This window comes from Fonsecaea monophora (genome assembly GCF_001642475.1).
Source record: "Fonsecaea monophora strain CBS 269.37 chromosome Unknown Scaff141, whole genome shotgun sequence".
Taxonomy (NCBI): Eukaryota; Fungi; Ascomycota; class Eurotiomycetes; order Chaetothyriales; family Herpotrichiellaceae; genus Fonsecaea; species Fonsecaea monophora.
Window position 1 is genome coordinate 40,502 of NW_019174072.1, and position 18,781 is coordinate 59,282.

Consider the following 18,781-nt stretch of genomic DNA (forward strand, 5'->3'; position numbering starts at 1 on the left):
TCATTTCAACCGTTTGTTTTCCTTCCATCCCTTCTTTTCTTTTTCCTTTCATACCAAAAAGTTCTGTGTCGCAAACGTTCCCTTCCTAACCGTCTCGGCGGTTCAGTCCAAGGTTGCAGCGTTTTGCGACGTTCTCGACGAAATACTGCGGAGCCATTAACAGCACCCCCATTAATGTCTATTTTCCCCGTCGACAGAACTGAGAGAAACCACCGAATCCTTTTGCCCACCCTTCGCGGGAGGGCCAGTCTACCCTTGAGCTCGGTCCTTGGGACAGAGGGCCCTTGAGATCCTCGCGATCTCGGGTTCTCCCGAACGGGGAGCCTTGTCAGCTCGGTAGACTGAGGTAGTAGGGGAGACGTCTTATTCCCAAGCGTGGTGTATTTGAGCCTCGTCGAGGCATGATCACCGGGCAAAACCAAGACTATTGTCTACATTCCAACATTGAAGATATATGAATCCCAAAAGTTATAGAATTTCCCGAGAGTCGTGCTTCGAGGACTCGATGCTGATGTGCTGCAGAGTGCCGCTCGATTGTTCCGCAGCCTTTATTATCTTCGTCTATAACCAGTCTAAAGTGATCCAGTGCAATGCAGTACATGATGCTGTGCAACCGTCACCGCTTAAACAGCAGGAGAGATCAATATACCCAAGCAGAGCTTTACCAACTCGTCACTCCCCTCTCCCGATCGAATCCCCCCCTCAATTGCCTCTGCGGCTTGACAACCTTACCCTGCAACACCGTATACCGCACTATGTTTTCACAATCTTCCGGCCTCACTCTCGCGAGCCAGATGAGTTGAACCGCCTCTTTCTCCAATTTCTCTCCGTCCACGTCCACATCATCTCCTCCCACCTCTTTCTTCCGTCCTTGTCTTCGATAGATCATCACATTGGCAGAGTATTTGTGGCCGCCGACGTGACTGATGAAATATATCCCGACACCACCGGGTCGGTCGTCGTGGAGGTCACGATAGAGGCCCATGGGGCGCAGAATGCGTTCAAATTCTCTGCGGAGGAGCGGCGCGGACTGGCCACAGCGGGCATCGCGGGTCTTTTGGCTGCACATGAGGATTAGATAGGAATGAGGTATAGGGCGGATTCTAAAGGACGAGGAGACTGATAGCGGTATTGGCGCCGGGTCAAGTGTGTTGTCCTGGGACGTCTGCTGTTGTTCCTCCTGCTGTGAGCTGTTTTGATGTGGCGCTTCGGCACCCTCTCCAATCTGCAAACCAGATACATCCACAACGTCTTCACGCTCTTGTTGCTCTCCTGCGCGTGACGGCACATGGTCATGCCCATTGACCTCGGCTCTTTTCGCGCCGCCAACAGGCGTGTCGTTTCTGGCACTCTTGTCCACCACCTCTTTCATCAGGGCGGCCGCTTGACTCGGCCTGACCTTCTCGATCATGACCCAACTAGGTAGTAGCATGCAATCACTCGTGCCGGGCTCCTCGCCAGCATCGTGACACTCCTCCCCAGAAGGGAAATTGCTCGCGCTCAGCATGACCCGGCCGCGCTTCCCGCTCAGGTCCAAGCCGACCCTGCCGACGGCCTGCATGACGGAGCCCTTTTCGTCGGTGACATCGCGGACCCAGTCGGACTTGCCCGTGCCGACGAGGAGGTGGACGTTGAAGCCCTTGACGTGGCCGAAGAGTCGGTCGCTCTCGTCGACGGAGAACTTGGCCGGGTAGTGCACGGTGCACGAGGTGCAGTCGTGCAGGCACTCCTGGCCGTCGACGGCCGGGTCGGTCGCGGGGAACAGGTCGGCCTCGGTCTTTGCGGTGGTGAAGCCGTCGCGCGTCGGGAGGTGTGAGTGTGATGACGAGGGCGTGAGGAACGTCTTGACGTTGCGGAGTAGCGACGACATGCCGACCACCAGTGGAAGGGAGGATGGGCGGACTTGGAGAAGGGGAGGTTCCGGTTGGAGGATCTAGCGGCGGTCGAGGAGGGAGTATGTGTCTCTCAGCTGTTGTTGTGCTTGTTCCCGTCCCTCGTAGAGCAGAAGGAGGAGGAGGACATGGATCGGTCGATTGATCTGGTCGAGTCGTGGAAGAAAAGTCCTCCTCGCTAGAGGCTGAAGGGTGGAGGGAAGTTTGGGGGGTTGTTTTTCCTTCGTCCCTTTTCTTCTCGTCTAGAAAAGTAACAATACCCTTATATTATTTTTGTACCGACGATCCCTCAATGACGAATACACGGCACGGCCTGGCCTACCCGCCTGCCTTCCTGCGTGCCAGGGCCTTTTGACAAAACAAATTTCCCCACAATCCCGACGGAGGAGAAAAAAGTATGTGTGATTATCTTATCAATCAGACACGGAATGTGTTCCGGCGGGGAGCGTGCGTGCGTGGCAGGGGGGGTTGATTGATTGATTGATTATTTGCTGTCGTACCGCGCGTACTCTGGGCCGATCACCCGACACCGACCGACCGAGCGAGTACCTGGATGGATGAAGGAGCGAAGTGTGTTGGGTGCTTAGAGGAGAGGAGAGAAGAGCATAGGTCAATGTCAAGAGAGTAAAGTGATAAGCTGAAGGTGAAGAGGGGGGATGAGAAAGCTAGGTCGTAGCTGTCCAAGGTATAGTAATAGGTGCCCAGATAATGTCTAACCAGGTACTCGAGCCTCTCTGTCTCCCTCTCTCTCTGACTGCAGCACTCTCCTTATGTCTTTATATCCCAGGCACCAGGCAGAAACAGACCAGATCACATCACCTCATCTCTGTCAATCTCGGCCATAAGAGCCTCCTCCCCTTCTGATCCTCGGTGATGGCGATGGTAAATGGTCGGTCCTCTCTCTTCTCTCGACCGAATCGATCGCTTTTGACCGAGCCTTGCCTTGTACTTATCCACGCATATACGCATACATGTACGAGCATGCCCACGCAATCTATCGTTCTGATGTTCTAGTCCTACGACCCGCATGTTACGTCTGCAATCTGCATGCAATCTGCAATCTGCAACCTCTAGTGCACCACCCAGAGCACCTTAACCCTGTGATGCTGGTGTCCTACTGCCGCCGCCGACTTCCTGGGGAACCTCCCCTTCGATCAATGCCGCACCTCACGCATCACGCTGCAAGACGTTCCACTTGGGATTAGACGTGCATGACCTTCTTACTTCTTTTATTCACTTACCTAGACCTGCTAGGTACCTGAGGTATATCCTTAAGGGGATAGAATATCTCAAAAAGGAAGACTTGGGAGAGAGTTGAGACAACCCCCCAATGAAAAGAAATCAGCACACACACCGAGTACATACACACATTTTCATTCAGGCTTCGCTTATCTGAAATCCATCCGCACAAGGCTCCCCCCAGAAACCAAACAAGTTGGCACACAGAAAAACCCCGAACAACACGCAACGAAAAACCTCTTCCTCCTTTTTCCACGCCCCTGAAACCTCGTCGTCGAGGAAAACAGGTCGGGGTATCGTTTTGAAAAGACCAGGTCGCTCCCTTGCAAAACACAAAAACACCCTTGTTCTTCACTACCTCGAGTTGATCATCCCAATGGGGTGTCAAAATCCATTCCATACCACCTTGTTCTCCATTCTCTGGCTACTAGAGCTCGAAGCCTCCGGACATGTGAGTCCATCCATTCTGACCATCCGCTGCTCTGCTCTGCTCTGCTTACCCGGCGCTGCTCTTTCGTGTCCGCACATCCAACACGCATTTACAAGTCGTCCTCCTCCCCATCGTCTTCCCTCACCCCCATCCGTGACCCATTCACGTTCGCCTCCCTCCCTCCATACCGACTTGCCGCTCTCGCTTCGTGGATTCTTGCAATCGCCCGATGCGTCTTGGCCAACCTCTTATAATCACCGTTCCTCTCATACTCTTCAGCGAGCTGCTTGTAGCATTCCAGTGCGTGCACGCCGTACTCCCGATCGCGGCCGTGCTGCTGTCGCTGTTGCTGCGACGATGGTGACAGGCCATCAATGCTTCTCCGAGCTCGAGCAAGCTCTTTAGCCTCTGACGTCTGAGAGTCTGCATCCTTGCTGCTGGCCCGTTGATGATTGCTCTGTGCATGTCCATTCTGGTTCGGGGGGACGGTCGACGAGTTCCTGACGAATTGATCCTCTTCCGGATCGGTGCTGGTGAGCAGGTCGACTAACTCTTCAATGGTTCCCACCAACTCCTCAAGCGCAGTCCACAATGCATCATCTGGCTGATTCGCAATGGTTGAGAACAATTCTAGCAACTCTGCGATGAATACTTTGCGGCTCACCGCTTCGTTCGCCGTCACCGGTTTCGCTTTCAGGATCGAGTTCAGCGCACCGATGATTTCCGTCTCAATCAACTCGAGGTCCTCGCTCAGTGCCCATTCGCTTACAATCATGGTTTGCAGTACCTCAACCGCAACCTTGCGGAGGCCTTCGTGCATGCTCAGACAAAGATTAATGGTAGGCGCCACAAGACTAGGCACATACTGCACTTGATAGCCTCCCAGTCTGCGGATATTGTATCGTCGCTGGTCGTCGGCGGTAGCTTCCCAACCCAAGCTCTCCCAGGCTTTGCGTAAGAGATCGGCGCCATGTTGGCGCACGTCGCCTGCAATTTTCCACACGGCGCGGCGTTTTTGTTCAGGAAAGAGCTCGAGCGTCAACGCAGGCGACGATACGAGCTTGAGGAGCGTATCAAGGAACGCCTTCCACAGCTGCATGTCGAAGCCATCCGCGTCTTCCGGTGTCGGGAGGTACGAAGAAATGAGAAGCGATGAGAGATGGTTTAGGATTGTCAAAGCCGATGAATGGTGGTAGATGTGCAGGCTAAGCCATGAGGCTGGAAATGCGTCATTCTTGAGAAGAGACCGCAAAACCATGAGTGTGGAGATGATGTACTCGGTGAGATCCTGTCCCTGGAGCTTGAGGTTCGAGGGGAGCTTCATTTTTGCGATTGTAGAGATGAGAGAGGAGAGTTCAAGGAGCGCTTCGTCAAACTGATCGTTGGCTTCGGATGACTTGCTCGTCAGCGGATAAGACTCTGAAAAGAGCAGGGACAAGGATCGTCGGCGAGACGGCGGCCCATCCGCAATCGTGTTGTAAGCAGAGATGAGTTTCGGCATGAAGTCGTGCAGATGAGAAGTTTGGAACCGTGTGAGTTCGGCGACAACTGAGCAGCACAATCGGACTTGCTCGTGCCAATTGTCTGACCGGTTGTTCGGGGTCCAGTATGGCGAAAGCCACCGGATACAGTTCTTGACAAGCATCTTTCGGTCTTTCTCGTCTACCCAGATCTGGTCGAGCTTGGTGTAGTTCAGGATCAGAACGATTCTGTATAACAGCAGTTTTCCAGAGGCTGCGTCGCATGCGTCAATAAAGTCAACCGCCACTTTGATCACTTCCTCCTTGCTGAAAGCTGGCAGCAGTTCTGGAAGCCAGTCGTGGAATTTCTGTACAAGGAGCGTCTTGCTGCCCACAAGTGCTGGAGTCTCACTGCGCATCATCATCTGCAGGCCAAAGAGAATCGCCTGCATGTCTTGCTTGAAACTCGAGTGCTTCTCATCATTGTCTCTTGGCTGCGAGCCAAAGCGTCGTTGTTGGTATGACACGATCAAAATCCTCATGAAGCTTTTGCCAACCTTGAACAACGATCTCATATCACGGGCGCTTTGAGGGTCCGAAACGCTTTGTAAAAGTCTGGTGAAACTGCGTATCAGGCATGCCGCGGCGTAAGGAAAGCGGAAATGGTTCTCAGTGTATTGCTCAATCAAAGGACCCAGATTAAACCGTCGGTCATGGACGATTCCGAGCACCCAAACAATGTCGTTGAATATCAGATCCTCAAACTTGGATTCCCCTGACTTGTGGACAAGGACTCCGAACAGCGCGTCCAACACTTCCCTAAGTTGCTTGACGATCTCGATCTCCGGAACAAACGTGAGTTTCTGTAGGATATCCAACAACTGGACCGACGTCTGATGTTTCCAATTGACCAGGCTGACCAGGGTTCTGTCCTGCGAGTATTCTGTACTGCACAGGTGTGTATAGACTTCCAGGGAAGCAATCGTGGCCAAAGAACCTTCATGGATCGTCTTATAGTTGGCATTGTTCCAGGGCAAGGACAAATATGCACCGCGGCCATGGACAATGCTCGACGTGACCTTGTCGTAAGCGTGCAGGATGAGCGAGTGCTTGCCATCAGAAATGAACGCCTGCTTATCCCACAGGGGCAACCAAGCCAGTGCAAACGGGAACTCTGGAGCATCCGCAATACTCAAAACCACATGACTTTCGGGGACCTTCTCGGTCGGCACTCGCAAACATAATGTCTGGTCCCACTTGTGGTCGAGTTCAACGGCATTCGTTCGGAAGGCAGTAACTCCCGCTCCGTTCGACGACGGAAATATACAATGCTCCACGCGGCGTCCAGCGTTGTCACGTACCTCCATGGTTAGTTGCAGGTTCTGCAGGGAGTGCGCCTTGACCGGAGCCACATTTATCTCAGGATGAGACAAATAGGAGCCTTGGGTCAAGACTGCTTTGCTCAACGTGAGGTAGATATCTGAGCGTGGTTTGGACGGGGCCTCTGAGAAACCCATCTTCTGAGTTTTGGTGATCATATGCATCGACGTGGGGGTGTTCTTGATCAGAGTGTCTGCCTCAGGAGCAGTGTAAGGAGTCAATTTGAACGTAGCACTGGAGACGGGGTTAGACAGTACAAGAGCCTTGCCGGGACTATCCAGGAGCCGTGCCGCTGTGTCGCTGGATCCTCCAGGCTTCTCGTCGTCCCGCTGGGATGCAGACCAGATGGTGACGCTTTCTTCCCTTGACTGGCCATCCCTCATGATCTTTGCAATATCCAAGACGCCCACGCCAATGGTCCGAGGAACGGGGGGCCCAACAGGTTTGCTCTGCCCATCTTCCTCTTCCTCAATTACTGACGGAGTAGATGCCCTGTCCTGAGATTGTGGAGTGGTTCTCCCATTTTGGCCGGGCTGCGGCCTGTCTGCATTGCGCCGCTTCCCAAACATCAAGCTGGATCTCCGTCTACTGAGCGATAACTGCCGTGGACCAAGAAGAGTTCCGTTTCTTGATGGCGCTCTTTCCACCGCTCTCTTTTTGGCCTTCCGTGGAGGTTCCGAAACCACGACTTTGACGATAAGGAACAAGCGATCATCGGTCCCAACGTCGCGGGTACTGAGATCGGACAGGAGTGTCTTCATTTTGGAGTTGGCGATGGAACTGTACGTTTCCGAGAAAGGCTTGAGATTTCCGTCTGCATCCTTGAGATACAGAGCAAGACTCAGTGTTGTCGTGTCGAGATCAGTGCCCGCAACTGACGTGACCTCAAGGAGACAGTGGTGGAGGGAAGTTGCCTTGGACTTTTCGGAGGGCGTAGTATCCAGTGCACTCATGACTGACTGTAGTTTTGCCAGCTCGATGGCCGAGTCCTGCGACGTCAACAGTCGTCCTTGTCGAGCCGGGTCACGAACGATGACCTCGCCGCTAAGCATTTTGTTGCCTCGCACCAGATCCCAAACAGCCTCCCTCCGCACCTGAAGCCTTTCCTGAGTGGTGAGCACATCATTTAATAGTTCCCGCCTGGCATAGTCGAGTCGAGTGGTGATGTCCGACATCTGGTCGAGACGATGATACTCTCGGCGCAACACCAGCTCGGGGAGGTGCAGGATATACCACTCACGCAGACAGGAGGTGATTTCATCTACCAACGGCTCGGTGCTTGACGTCGGAGACTCGTCGCCGATTTTCAACATGGGCACTGGCGCGGGCGGTTTTGGCTTGCCCGGCTGAACGAGAGGGTCCACATCTGGACCGAGTTGTTCTCGAATTTCGATACAACACTTGGGGAAGATGCCAGAAAAAACCCGAGCATCGGCGGCGGTCCTGATGCCGGGAGTCAATGCCGACAGCAAGGTGGGCGGCGCGACCAGATAGCCTCGACACCACGCACCATCTTTGCCTCCCTGCTCGATGACATATAACTGGTCTCCTATCTGAAGAGGGAGTTCGGACGGAGAAGATGTCGGCTGGAAGGGATAGATGGCAACCGCATACGACAGAGGCAGCGGCTGCCAGGGCATATTAGGTAAGAAATGATCGGATGGCTCTGGAAGTCTCAAGACAGAATGAGGTCGGACAGGTGTCGTCAAGAATATCGGACGGATCTCAGAGTGGCCGGGGCGGTGGCCTCGCGATGATGGCCGGTGGATCGAATCTAGGGGCCTGTGCACGCTGTCCCTTTTCTCGTGAGATAGTCATGGGCCGAGGAGGGTGGAGAGGTCGTGTGGAAGGTCGATAACCTTGTGGAGGAATCGAAGGACGGCTCGGGCTTCGATGTGTGTTTGGTGAAGGGACACGAGGGGGTGGTGGGATGATCAATCGTTCGACTTTTTTTTGTTTTTCTGCGACGCGTTTCGAGAGTTTCGCACTGGGGTGTCAATTCCCCGATGTTTGAAGACGACGTTGGCACCTGGCCACGCCCGCAAAAAGCTGCCAGTCTTGATCTCCGCTGCAAGCTCCCGGCACTTACCGCCTAACGGCTTTGACCACTAGTCGCCTAATTTTCCATCGTTAGCGGGCACGCCCAGTCCGGATCCAGCTAGAGACCTGGAGTTTAAAGCCCCCCAACTTGGCCCGCGGTCTTTTCTGCAAGGCACCAGCATCCTCTCTTGCGTGCCCGGTCGCTTCCAAAAGTGACTTGTGACAATTTCAAACAAGCCACTGCATACGTTTCTACACAGTCAGTTTCATCATAACAGCCTATCGAGTACCGGAGTGCATGACCCTATCTTATTGTCGATTCCTGCATTCCTAGCAACATACGTGACTTGTGTCGCAAATCCACGCAGACAGGGGCGTGGCAAGATGGAGGCCGTCGTCAACGTCTTGCTGAGCACTTTTCCAGGCTTGTCGCTTCCTGCGACGCTCTGTCTCCCCTTACCAGCATCTTCAACTACCGCAGATTTAGTGGCCGCTATAGCAGAGCTTCTCCCACCTAATTTCCCAGAAACCACACACCTGACTCTGACCTCGACCCTAAACAAACCCGTGTATCCTACGTCTACGATCACCGTTGGGGAATTGACACGCCCATCGTCTTCATCACCATCATCATCATGTGGCCAGCATGCCTGCAGCAGCTCTTTCCTCCCCCTCCGACTCTCTGCACCGCTAGTGGGCGGGAAAGGTGGGTTTGGCTCCCAGCTCAGAGCAGCTGGTGGCCGAATGTCATCGCGCAAGAAAAAACAAAATGCAGAGCTTGCTTCAGGGAGCGCACGCAACCTTGACGGGAGAAGGCTGCGGACCATCACAGAGGCCAAAAACCTGGCTGCGTATTTGGCCACCAAGCCGGAAATGGATCGAAAGGAAAAGGAAGAAAGACGCAAGAGATGGGAACAGGTCATCCAACTAGCTGAGCAAAGGGAGGCCGATATGCGAGCAGGTAAGGGCCCTGATGGCCGGCGGAAAGGTCTTAGTGATGAGTGGATTGAAACGAAAGAGGAGGTTGGAGAAAATGTGCGAAATGCCGTGAAGATGGCTATGTTGGCGAGCGACGAGAAGGAAGAGTCTAAGGGAGTGTCCGCACAAGAAGGAGATAGCAGTGGCAGTGGAGGCTCCGGCGCCCCTAGTGACGAAGACAGCGAAGAGGAAGATCTGATGGAGCTAGACCCAGAGGATATGTCGCGGCTCAGATCAGAAGCTGAAGCCGGCGACGTCGATGCCCTCTGGGTCTTGCAGAATCGCCTCAAGATCCCCTCTCATTTGCTACCGAAGCCCAAACAACCAGCTCGCCGGTTTGTAGGCTTTGACGACGAAGATGAATTCTCGGGCAGTGACGAGGACGATGACGATGTTGAGACAGAGGCAACCATTGTCAAAAGGAAAGGCAAGCAGAAGGTATCCAGCACTTGATAGATGGCGTGAACAACCAGTTCCTCACTACTCCCGTGTTTTGCATGTTTTCTCACTAAGGTCGCCCACATTCATCCTCGCCTCTTTTTGCTCCATCTGGACGGCGAAGTATTATTTGCTTCCCCATACGACACTATCACGGATTTGTCCAACCACGTATGTACGGAGTTGCGCGGCCGAACTCAACATCTAGGTTAATGAGGTGGAGGTGAATATGCTCCTCGCCTACTCTTAACATTAGGGGTATGGGTAGATCGATTTCCATGACAGATTCCTCTCACATCTCCGAGTGCTGTCGAATCTGAAGAACGAGAGTTCTCGCTCATCGAGTGAGGCTTTTGAGGAGTCACAAGCTTCACCGTCGTGTCATCGTCGGTTGGCCAACCTCACTTATCTCCCTCCCCTCCTTGATTGGATTCGACCACCACCTCCAGCAGCAGCAGCATCATCATAAGAGCGTTGACTTGGAGAGAAAGGAAGGCCATCACTTCCACTCGATACCACTCGTTTTTGTTGCGTTTGTTCGTATTTCGATCTATCTTTCTTCGTTGTTACAAGGCAAATCCTCCTCGCTATTGATTGTCGAAATATGGCGCTGCCCATCTTCGCGTTGCTCACGTTGGGCTCGCTGGCTCTGCTAGCCCTGTACAGGTTCATCCTCAACCCTCTCCTCTTTCACCCTCTGCGGCATATCCCCTCTGCGCATTGGTCGATCCCAATCTTCGGCGATGCCTGGATCACCTACCAACGGTACATGGAGAGGAACAATGCCGTGACTTATGCGGCTCACTTGAAGCACGGGTCTGTCGTCCGTATGGGCGCCAACGAGCTGAGCGTCAATTGCGTGGATAACGGCATCAAGACCATCTATGCCGGCTCCTGGGAAAAGCACGCCTGGTATCCGCAGAGATTTGGCTCCTATGGGTAGGTGGAAGAAACCCCCAACATTGCCTTGTCACGGAATTTGAACCGTGGTTCTCGATACCCATCAAGAACGGACCAACAGGGGAAAGAAGAGAAAGGGGGAGGAGAACAGAAGAATGTAAGACTGACAATTGGACTGGGCCAGGGTCATGAACATGTTCTCTACAATCCACCACGGGCCACATTCGCAGAAGAAACGCACCATGGCCAACGTCTACTCCAAGTCCTTCATCGCCTCTTCACCGCAAGTGGCCGCGAACTCGCACACACTGTTCACAACCCGCTACCTGCCGCTCCTTCAGAGACTTTCCGAGACGGGTGAACCGGCCGACGTGCACGACATGAACAATGCCTTCGCCATGGATTTTATGTCGGCGTACCAGTTCGGCCTGGCCGCGGGGACCAACCTCACCCAGGACCTGGCGAAGCGGAGGCACATCCTCCACCAGTACCACTGTCGTCGGGACTACGAGTTCTTCTCGGCCGAAGCACCGTGGCTTAAGCGCCTCACGCGCGGGCTCGGTCTGCAAGTTGTGCCGTATTTCGTGGACGAGGCCAATGTCCTGCTGGAGGATTGGAACGCCGGCATGTGCCGCAAGGCGGACGAGTTCCTCTCGCGACGAGCATCAACCGGCGGGGATGGTTCTTCATTGGTATATTACCCCGGCGACGAACCGGTCGTGTACAAGCAGTTCAAGACGGGCATCACGAAACTGCGCGAAAAGGACCCCAACGCGGGAAAGGCGACGGGCGAGGTCATCCTGCCGACCACCCGGCACGATGAATTACACGTCGGGAACGGCAGCAACAATAACACTGATGACACCACGACCGCGGAGATCTACAGCGAAATGCTGGACCAACTGGGCGCGGGCCACGAGACGTCGGCCATCGCCCTGACGTACCTGTACTGGGAGCTGAGCAAAAACCCCGACCTGCAGAAGCAACTCCGCGACGAGGTCCTGACGCTGACACCACCGATCAAATGGCCTCTGTCTCCCGGCGCGAGGGACTTCAAGCTCCCGGACCCAAAGCAGATCGACGCCCTGCCGCTGCTCAACGCCATCCTGATGGAGACGCTGCGTCTGCACACGCCCATCCCGGGCATCGAGCCGCGCATCTCGCCGCACGTGCCGGGCGGGAGCACGCTGGGCGCCTACTCCCACATCCCTGGCGGGGTGCGCGTCTCGGCCATGCCCTACACGCTGCACCGCAACGAGGCCGTCTTCCCGGACCCGGAGACGTTCCTGCCCTCGCGCTGGCTGCCGTCGCACTCGTCCGACGACCAGCTCAAGGAGATGCACCGCTGGTTCTGGGCGTTTGGGTCCGGAGGGCGAATGTGCATCGGCAGCCACCTCGCCATCCAGGAGATCAAGCTGCTCGTCTCGGCCATCTACAGCAACTGGGCCACCGAAATCGTCGACGACAACGGCATCGAGGAGATCGACGCCTACACCACCAAACCCAGGAGCAACCAGTTGATCTTGCGGTTCGTGCACGTATAAACTTTGCCACAGGTTCACGCAAGGAAATGAACACGCAGGAGGTCTGGCAAGATATGAGAAATCAGGCGACGTGACGATGGATGCTGCTGGGGAATTTCCGCGGGGTTGAGTTGAGATGGCACCGGGGAAGACGTTCCAGCGTGGCTGTGCCATGGGCCCTAAATGATGATGCTTACAATACTAAAGGCTCGCAATTGAGACGAATATTAGACCTGTCAGTATCAATGCCACCCTAGTCATGAGATCTATTTCTGTGTCCCTGACGGTACTCGTGATTTCCACCAATGTAAAAGGATACACGATGTTCCCGCGTCCGAAGCGAAAAAGAGGTATATACGCATGCCTTTTCCGAACACAGGTCAAGTTACAATGTCTGAAACGTAGACCCCCTTTGTCTCGTATACCGCAGGCCGTCAATCCCCCATAGTACCTGGCTCATTCAGAAATCAGCAGTGGATGCCCTTTGGGCTGGTTGTTCTCTCGGGCTAAATGAACAAAACAATATCCCAGCCTTGCACAAGATATGGATAGCGTTTGTTCGTTTGCTCGGGACGGTGCGCACTAGCGAGAGCCAACAAAGCCTGCATTCTCGAGGAAGCTCAAAGCATGCGAAGCAATTGATCCAAGTGCGAGGTCGGTGTGTTGGAGGGTTGGAGCCATGAGAATGGCAAAAGGGTCCTGCGTACTTGTTGTAACCATTTGCTTACATCTCAGGCCGAAGGGTCCATGGCTACTCCTGTGATGATAAAATATCATATAAGCGCGGAAATGTTCAATGATAGAACAGTACCAAAGAAGTCCCTTAAAGCTCGACTAGAACTCGTTCCATGAAGGGTCATCCAGCTATGTCACTCTGAAATGAGAGGGCAGCACCATTGATATTTGGTACGTCCAGTTCACAGAGGCCTTCGCTTCTGAGCCGAGCTTGACCGGGTGGTGCGTGGGGTGGCCGGTTTTGGGTTCGCTGGCTTCTGTGTTTTGAGCTGTTTCCTCTTCTGAAAGCGCCGTATCTGGCGTTGGGAGTCCTTGCCTCCACGTGCGATGGATTCATCGTCAATGACATCCAACTCAGTCAAGACATTCTTGCGAAGGCCCCATTTCCCCAGTTGTCGCTTGTACTGTTGCGCAGTGGCGGCGAAGTCATGTTTCTGTTGCATTTCAGCCATGACTTGGTCAAGAGGCAGCCTCGCATAGAGTGCATAGATGGTGAATTTGTGTTTCTCCCAGATCTGGGTCGGGATGGGTCGGCTGTGGTTTGAGCGAACCATGACAACGGCACGGACAGGACTTTGCGATACCTCTTTCCGCGGTAGGCTCACCAAGCGAGAGGTTTCCTTTTTCAAAGCTGATGTCCCAAGTTCGAAGACCAAGCATCGGGTCTGTTCGTCAGTCTTATAAGATTTGCGAGGCCAGATGACAAGCGTGATGGGAAGTCTAAGGCGCTTGGACGACGTGGCAACCCTTTTCTGGAGCTCTGACATATGAGGACTAGACCTCGTTGGGCATCGGCTTGGGTTACTGCGGCCTGACAATGCGAGCAATCAGGACTGCAGAATTCGTGTCAGGTACTCGAAGAGCTCTGGTTTCCAACAGGGGGACTTTTGTGGACGAGGAACAAGGTAGCTAGATCGCTGCACGGTGTTACTGGCCATATTCACTGTCAGCTGACTGAACGTGCAAAGGCGGGAAATACTTGAAATGGTTGCCCGCATGCTTAGGCGCCTGGTTTCCTAAGGGAAATGACAGTGTTGGTCAGTGGGCAGCGAGTCGGTGTCGACTCGAACTCAGGTCGATAAGGCCTCAGACTGGTCCCACGTAGTGACAACTCTCGAGGCTGCAGTCGCCAGTCACCGGACCTCGATAGCCTGCATACGATCGGATTCTCTGTCCTATCACAATGCAGTCAAGGTTCTGTGTAACATTTGGCTCGGGGTCAGTTGCCAGAAAGAAGACTGATGACGGAACAGTAAGAGGGGTGTTGTTGCCCTTCAACTGTGTGAGTGTCTGGTGCATGTTTAAGAGGCTTTGAAGGAATGAGGAGGTGATATAGTTGGTGGATGTTGGTTGTACTCGTATCGCACCTAAGGTGGGGGGCTTCCAAGGCGATCTTCCTCGAAATATTAGTGGGTACGGTTGGTGCTTGCGCCGTTCATTGATCAAAGGCCCGAGCGCCTATTAGGCTAGGTACAAGTTAGGTAGCTATCCAGGCACGGCTAGGCTTCCCCGCTTCCTTGGACTACCTAGAGCTCCGAAAAACATAACTCCTATGTAGGTAGGCGGTAGGCAAGTCGGTCACGGTAATTATGGAGAAGTACTCGGTACGGCCATCATATGCTCTCACTTCGCCTCCGTGGTGTCCCATGCAAAGCCTTCCTCGAATTGGTAAACGGTCCATAATACGAGTACTGGGAAAACCAACACCGTATCCCTTCAGACCTATTGGAAGAGGGGTAGATTTCCAAACTCAGTTCTCAGGTCCAACGCAACATCAACCAGTGGTGCCAGTCGTCTGCCAACGGAGGGGAGGGGATTGAAAAGCACGAGGCGCAGTCCGAGCTTTGTCGACGTGGAACGCATCCTGCCACTAGGTATTTCTGTAACTACCTAATCACATACCTTAGGTGCCTAGTTATGTATGTAGGTATGCAGAAGGAAGAACAGCCCGTCAACCAACCACGAAGGTGCCATGGCATGACCGCAAGAATGATTCTCCGCTCCGAAAGTGAAACCAACAAGGCTGGGGTCTCGTAAGGCTGAATCAGGCGACTTGTATGGGCTGCCCCAGAGATGTGTGATAGGTGTTGCTGGGTCCGAGGAATGGGACAAGGCTCATTCCCAAGTCACAAAACATCACCAGCCACGGCACACCATGGGTAGTTGTTATTGTTGTGTTTGTACACGTAAAACCACGCACAACAGGCGTTGCCGAGACCCACAGCAAACAAAAAGTCCAGAAACAAAATCTCGGGGTCATGTTATTGGCTAACAGCATGAGCCAGGGTCCAGGACTCCGTAGAAGTGCCAAGTAGATCTTTCGGAATGGGCTTATCGTACGCACGGAGCACGGATCCTTAGTACGAGTAGTTAGCTCGTTATGTACCTATGTTAGATGCATCCTGATTATTAGACTGAGCCTCGGGGATTTTCCCCCGACAGGTTGGGATGCGAATCTGCCCAGATAGCAATCTCACCACAATACAAGCACATTGTAAGCTGTGAGGAGCAGCATAAGTGACGTGGTTAATTGTGCAGCAAATGTAATCCTGATCCGGCTGACGGAACATGGTTTTCACTCCAAAGACAAGGTTGATCTCAGAGTGGGTGAAGTCCTCAGCCTCATCCGGACTTCGATTGGTCCACAATCCTTGGATGGCGGAATCTGCGACCTTCGATCTGGTTCTCTCCTCTTGGCTTTTTCTGAGACCTTCCCCGACCCGATCCCCCTGCGCGCTTCAGCAACTGAACAATATAATTGTTTGCCTGCGATTGACCTCATAAATCAGAGGACTTTCGCACTTAGCACCCTTCTCACTACATGTGTACCTCTTGATAATACTATCTGGATACTCAACGTCCCATCACCACCTCTGTCATCCACTGGACCGGCAAACCTCCTTGTCCGGAATTCCTTCTCGCTCACTCACAAAACAAATCTTTTTCAACCCCCCCAAACACCCCTCGCCCTTCTTGACTTGAGTATCAACCAAATTTAGTCAGCTGCTTCCTCCGAAACCGCTCTCGAGCAAGATGGTCAAAGAGACGAAATATTATGACATTCTCGGGGTACGGCGACTCGTTTTCCTTTTGTAAGGCTTGGAATTGTCGCCCTCTAACCACTTCTACAGGTCGATCCTTCGGCCACAGAGGCCCAGCTGAAATCTGCCTACAAGAAGGGCGCTCTAAAACATCACCCAGGTAAGACCATCATTCGAATGGTCTGAGAGAGGCAATAAGTTTCTAACTCCTGATTAGACAAGAATGCCCACAATCCAGATGCGGCCGAAAAGTTCAAGGACCTCTCCAAAGCATACGAAGTCCTGTCCGACCCTCAAAAACGAAGTCTTTACGATCAATATGGTGAAGAGGGCTTAGAACAAGGTGGAATGGGAGGTGGCGGCATGGCCGCCGAGGACCTGTTTGCGCAGTTCTTTGGCGGTGGGTCAGCATTCGGGGGCATGTTCGGAGGAGGCATGCGCGATCCAGGCCCAAAGAAAGCCCGAACAATCCACCACGTCCACAAAGTGTCTCTTGAAGACATATACCGCGGGAAAGTCTCGAAACTTGCTCTTCAAAAATCAGTTATCTGCCCACAGTGCGAAGGCCGTGGAGGCAAAGAGGGGGCGGTCAAAACCTGTACTGGTTGTAACGGCCAGGGTATGAAGACAATGATGCGTCAAATGGGCCCTATGATTCAGCGTTTCCAGACCATCTGTCCCGATTGCCAGGGCGAAGGAGAAACCATCCGCGACCGCGACCGATGCAAACGCTGCATGGGAAAGAAAACGGTCGTGGAACGCAAGGTTCTTCACGTGCATGTCGACCGTGGTGTCAAGAGCGGCCACAAGATCGAGTTCCGTGGTGAGGGCGATCAGATGCCCGGTATTCTCGCTGGAGACGTTGTCTTTGAGATCGAACAGAAGCCTCATCCAAGATTCCAGAGAAAGGATGACGACCTATTCTATCACGCCGAAATTGACCTGTTGACTGCTTTGGCTGGTGGCCAGATCTATATTGAACATCTCGATGATCGGTGGTTAACGGTCAATATCTACCCCGGCGAGCCCATCACACCTGGTGAGTACAAACATAGAGCTGCGCCAGATCATCGCATCAACGTTCACACACTGACTTTGCCGATAGGAGCGATTAAGGTGATCAAGGGCCAAGGAATGCCGTCATTCAGACACCACGACTTTGGGAACCTGTATATTCAATTCGACGTCAAATTCCCGGAAAAGTCACAACTCCAGAACATCGAGCTCCTCGAACAAGTCCTGCCTCCTCGCATGCAACAGAAACTGCCTCCCCCAGACGGCATGGTGGAAGATTTCGATCTAGAAGAAGTCGACCCCCGTCAGCAAGCGCGTGCTCATGGTGCTGCTGGTATGGACGATGAGGATGAGGATGGACTCCCTCCTGGAGCCGAGAGAGTGCAATGCGCGTCTCAATGAAGTGGCAAAGAATTGCCCACCATTTTACGGGTAGATGTGACAATGCGGCAAGGAATAGAGAGAAACAATCGCGACGTAATGACTTGACGCACGAAGAAGAGCACGACTCCTCCGGGCATCTGCAAACATGGAGGCTTTTCCTGCATTTGACCGTGTGGTCACTGGTGCATGGGCATGTGGCATATCGTACGGCGTCAAGGATGGGGAAGTTATCGGTTACGATGAAATTCCCGGCGTTCATCAATTGGGAAATCAGGATACGGCGTTATAGCTCTTCATGACACCCACCTAGGGAAGTCTTTGTTGGGCTGAGCGCATGGACTGGCCTGATAGAGGGTCTGACGAATGTTCTATGCTCTATCCGGCCCCCGCATATTTAGACAGCCTCGCGATTGTGCATGATAGAGATGGGGTTTAGTGCTGTGGCATGCGACACCTCATTCATGGGTTATGACCAGTGGCCAATTACAATGTGTTATGGCGATGTATTTCAGCGAACCGCAGTAGAGAAAGCGTGACAGACCGTATCTGCCAGTGGTAAGGGAGGTCTTTGACGCTGGACTAGTATGTATCAAGCGAAATAGGGTACGTTGTTCCTATTGAATTGGCTTTTAGAATTCTCCGTCCTCCGTAGGGCGAAAGTTAGCACTGAGAAGCAAGTCTCCACGAAGGCACACGAGCCCTCAGCCCTCGTAGCAAGCAGATCCCGTGATGCCCAAAGCACGAATCTCCCGCTTACTCGGCTGGCTGAACCGAGGAAGAACGGCTTGACCCTGTCATAGCGCGACGCGAAGCCACGGCCTGCCATTGGATATGCAGCTGGGAATGGCTTAAGGCCGGCCACAATCTCGTCGACACGAAGGGCAATCAGGCGTCGGAGGTCGCGTCTCCCAGCCGCCGACTCGGTTAGACGAGGAAAGCACTGGGACAATTCTGGGACGAGAGGAAGCGATCAAGAAGTCCCAGTGTCCCTTAGAACGGAGGTTGCTACGCAGTCTGTGCACTGCCCAGGGATGAAACAAAAGGAGAAAGTGAGGCTGGCTTTGCCGCTTGAGCTTCTGTCATATTTAATTTGCGGTAGCTTGAGGTTGAGGATGAGACTGACACAGAGGCTGAGGCTGAGGCTAGCATTGGGATTCAGGCTTGAGGCTTGAGGACGAGGTCGAGCTTTGACATGGTATAGTCGTCGATGCTTGACGTGATATGCCGAATTGGGAAATCAAAGGCTTGGCACCTGCATTGGGCGCAAAAAGCGGTCAACCGATCATCAAGCACATGCATTTGTCCCCTTTGCCAGACATCCCACTTT

The 18,781-nt window shown here is 53.4% G+C and overlaps 6 protein-coding genes across 6 annotated transcripts; 3 read left to right on the plus strand and 3 right to left on the minus strand.

Annotated features, from left to right (window-relative positions):
- Nucleotides 1-661: 661 nt before the first annotated feature.
- On the minus strand, nucleotides 662-1,870 carry AYO21_11049 (hypothetical protein; the record flags this gene model as incomplete). Its single annotated transcript, XM_022660951.1, has 1 exon — nucleotides 662-1,870. One exon carries the CDS (start codon nucleotides 1,868-1,870, stop codon nucleotides 662-664), a length of 1,209 nt encoding a protein of 402 aa, XP_022506745.1.
- Nucleotides 1,871-3,670: 1,800 nt separating this feature from the next.
- AYO21_11050 (hypothetical protein) lies at nucleotides 3,671-8,041 on the minus strand (the record flags this gene model as incomplete). The annotated part of the gene is made up of 1 exon (XM_022660952.1): nucleotides 3,671-8,041. One exon carries the CDS (start codon nucleotides 8,039-8,041, stop codon nucleotides 3,671-3,673), a length of 4,371 nt encoding a protein of 1,456 aa, XP_022506746.1.
- A 784-nt stretch (nucleotides 8,042-8,825) lies between these two features.
- On the plus strand, nucleotides 8,826-9,872 carry AYO21_11051 (hypothetical protein; the record flags this gene model as incomplete). The annotated part of the gene is made up of 1 exon (XM_022660953.1): nucleotides 8,826-9,872. The coding sequence occupies one exon, from the start codon at nucleotides 8,826-8,828 to the stop codon at nucleotides 9,870-9,872; it is 1,047 nt and encodes a 348-aa protein (XP_022506747.1).
- A 589-nt stretch (nucleotides 9,873-10,461) lies between these two features.
- On the plus strand, nucleotides 10,462-12,301 carry AYO21_11052 (hypothetical protein; the record flags this gene model as incomplete). The annotated part of the gene is made up of 2 exons (XM_022660954.1): nucleotides 10,462-10,796; nucleotides 10,942-12,301. 2 exons carry the CDS (start codon nucleotides 10,462-10,464, stop codon nucleotides 12,299-12,301), a joined length of 1,695 nt encoding a protein of 564 aa, XP_022506748.1.
- Nucleotides 12,302-13,197: 896 nt separating this feature from the next.
- On the minus strand, nucleotides 13,198-13,782 carry AYO21_11053 (hypothetical protein; the record flags this gene model as incomplete). Its single annotated transcript, XM_022660955.1, has 1 exon — nucleotides 13,198-13,782. One exon carries the CDS (start codon nucleotides 13,780-13,782, stop codon nucleotides 13,198-13,200), a length of 585 nt encoding a protein of 194 aa, XP_022506749.1.
- Nucleotides 13,783-16,048: 2,266 nt separating this feature from the next.
- On the plus strand, nucleotides 16,049-17,472 carry AYO21_11054 (hypothetical protein; the record flags this gene model as incomplete). Its single annotated transcript, XM_022660956.1, has 4 exons — nucleotides 16,049-16,084; nucleotides 16,147-16,216; nucleotides 16,274-17,095; nucleotides 17,162-17,472. The coding sequence occupies 4 exons, from the start codon at nucleotides 16,049-16,051 to the stop codon at nucleotides 17,470-17,472; spliced, it is 1,239 nt and encodes a 412-aa protein (XP_022506750.1).
- Nucleotides 17,473-18,781: the final 1,309 nt, after the last annotated feature.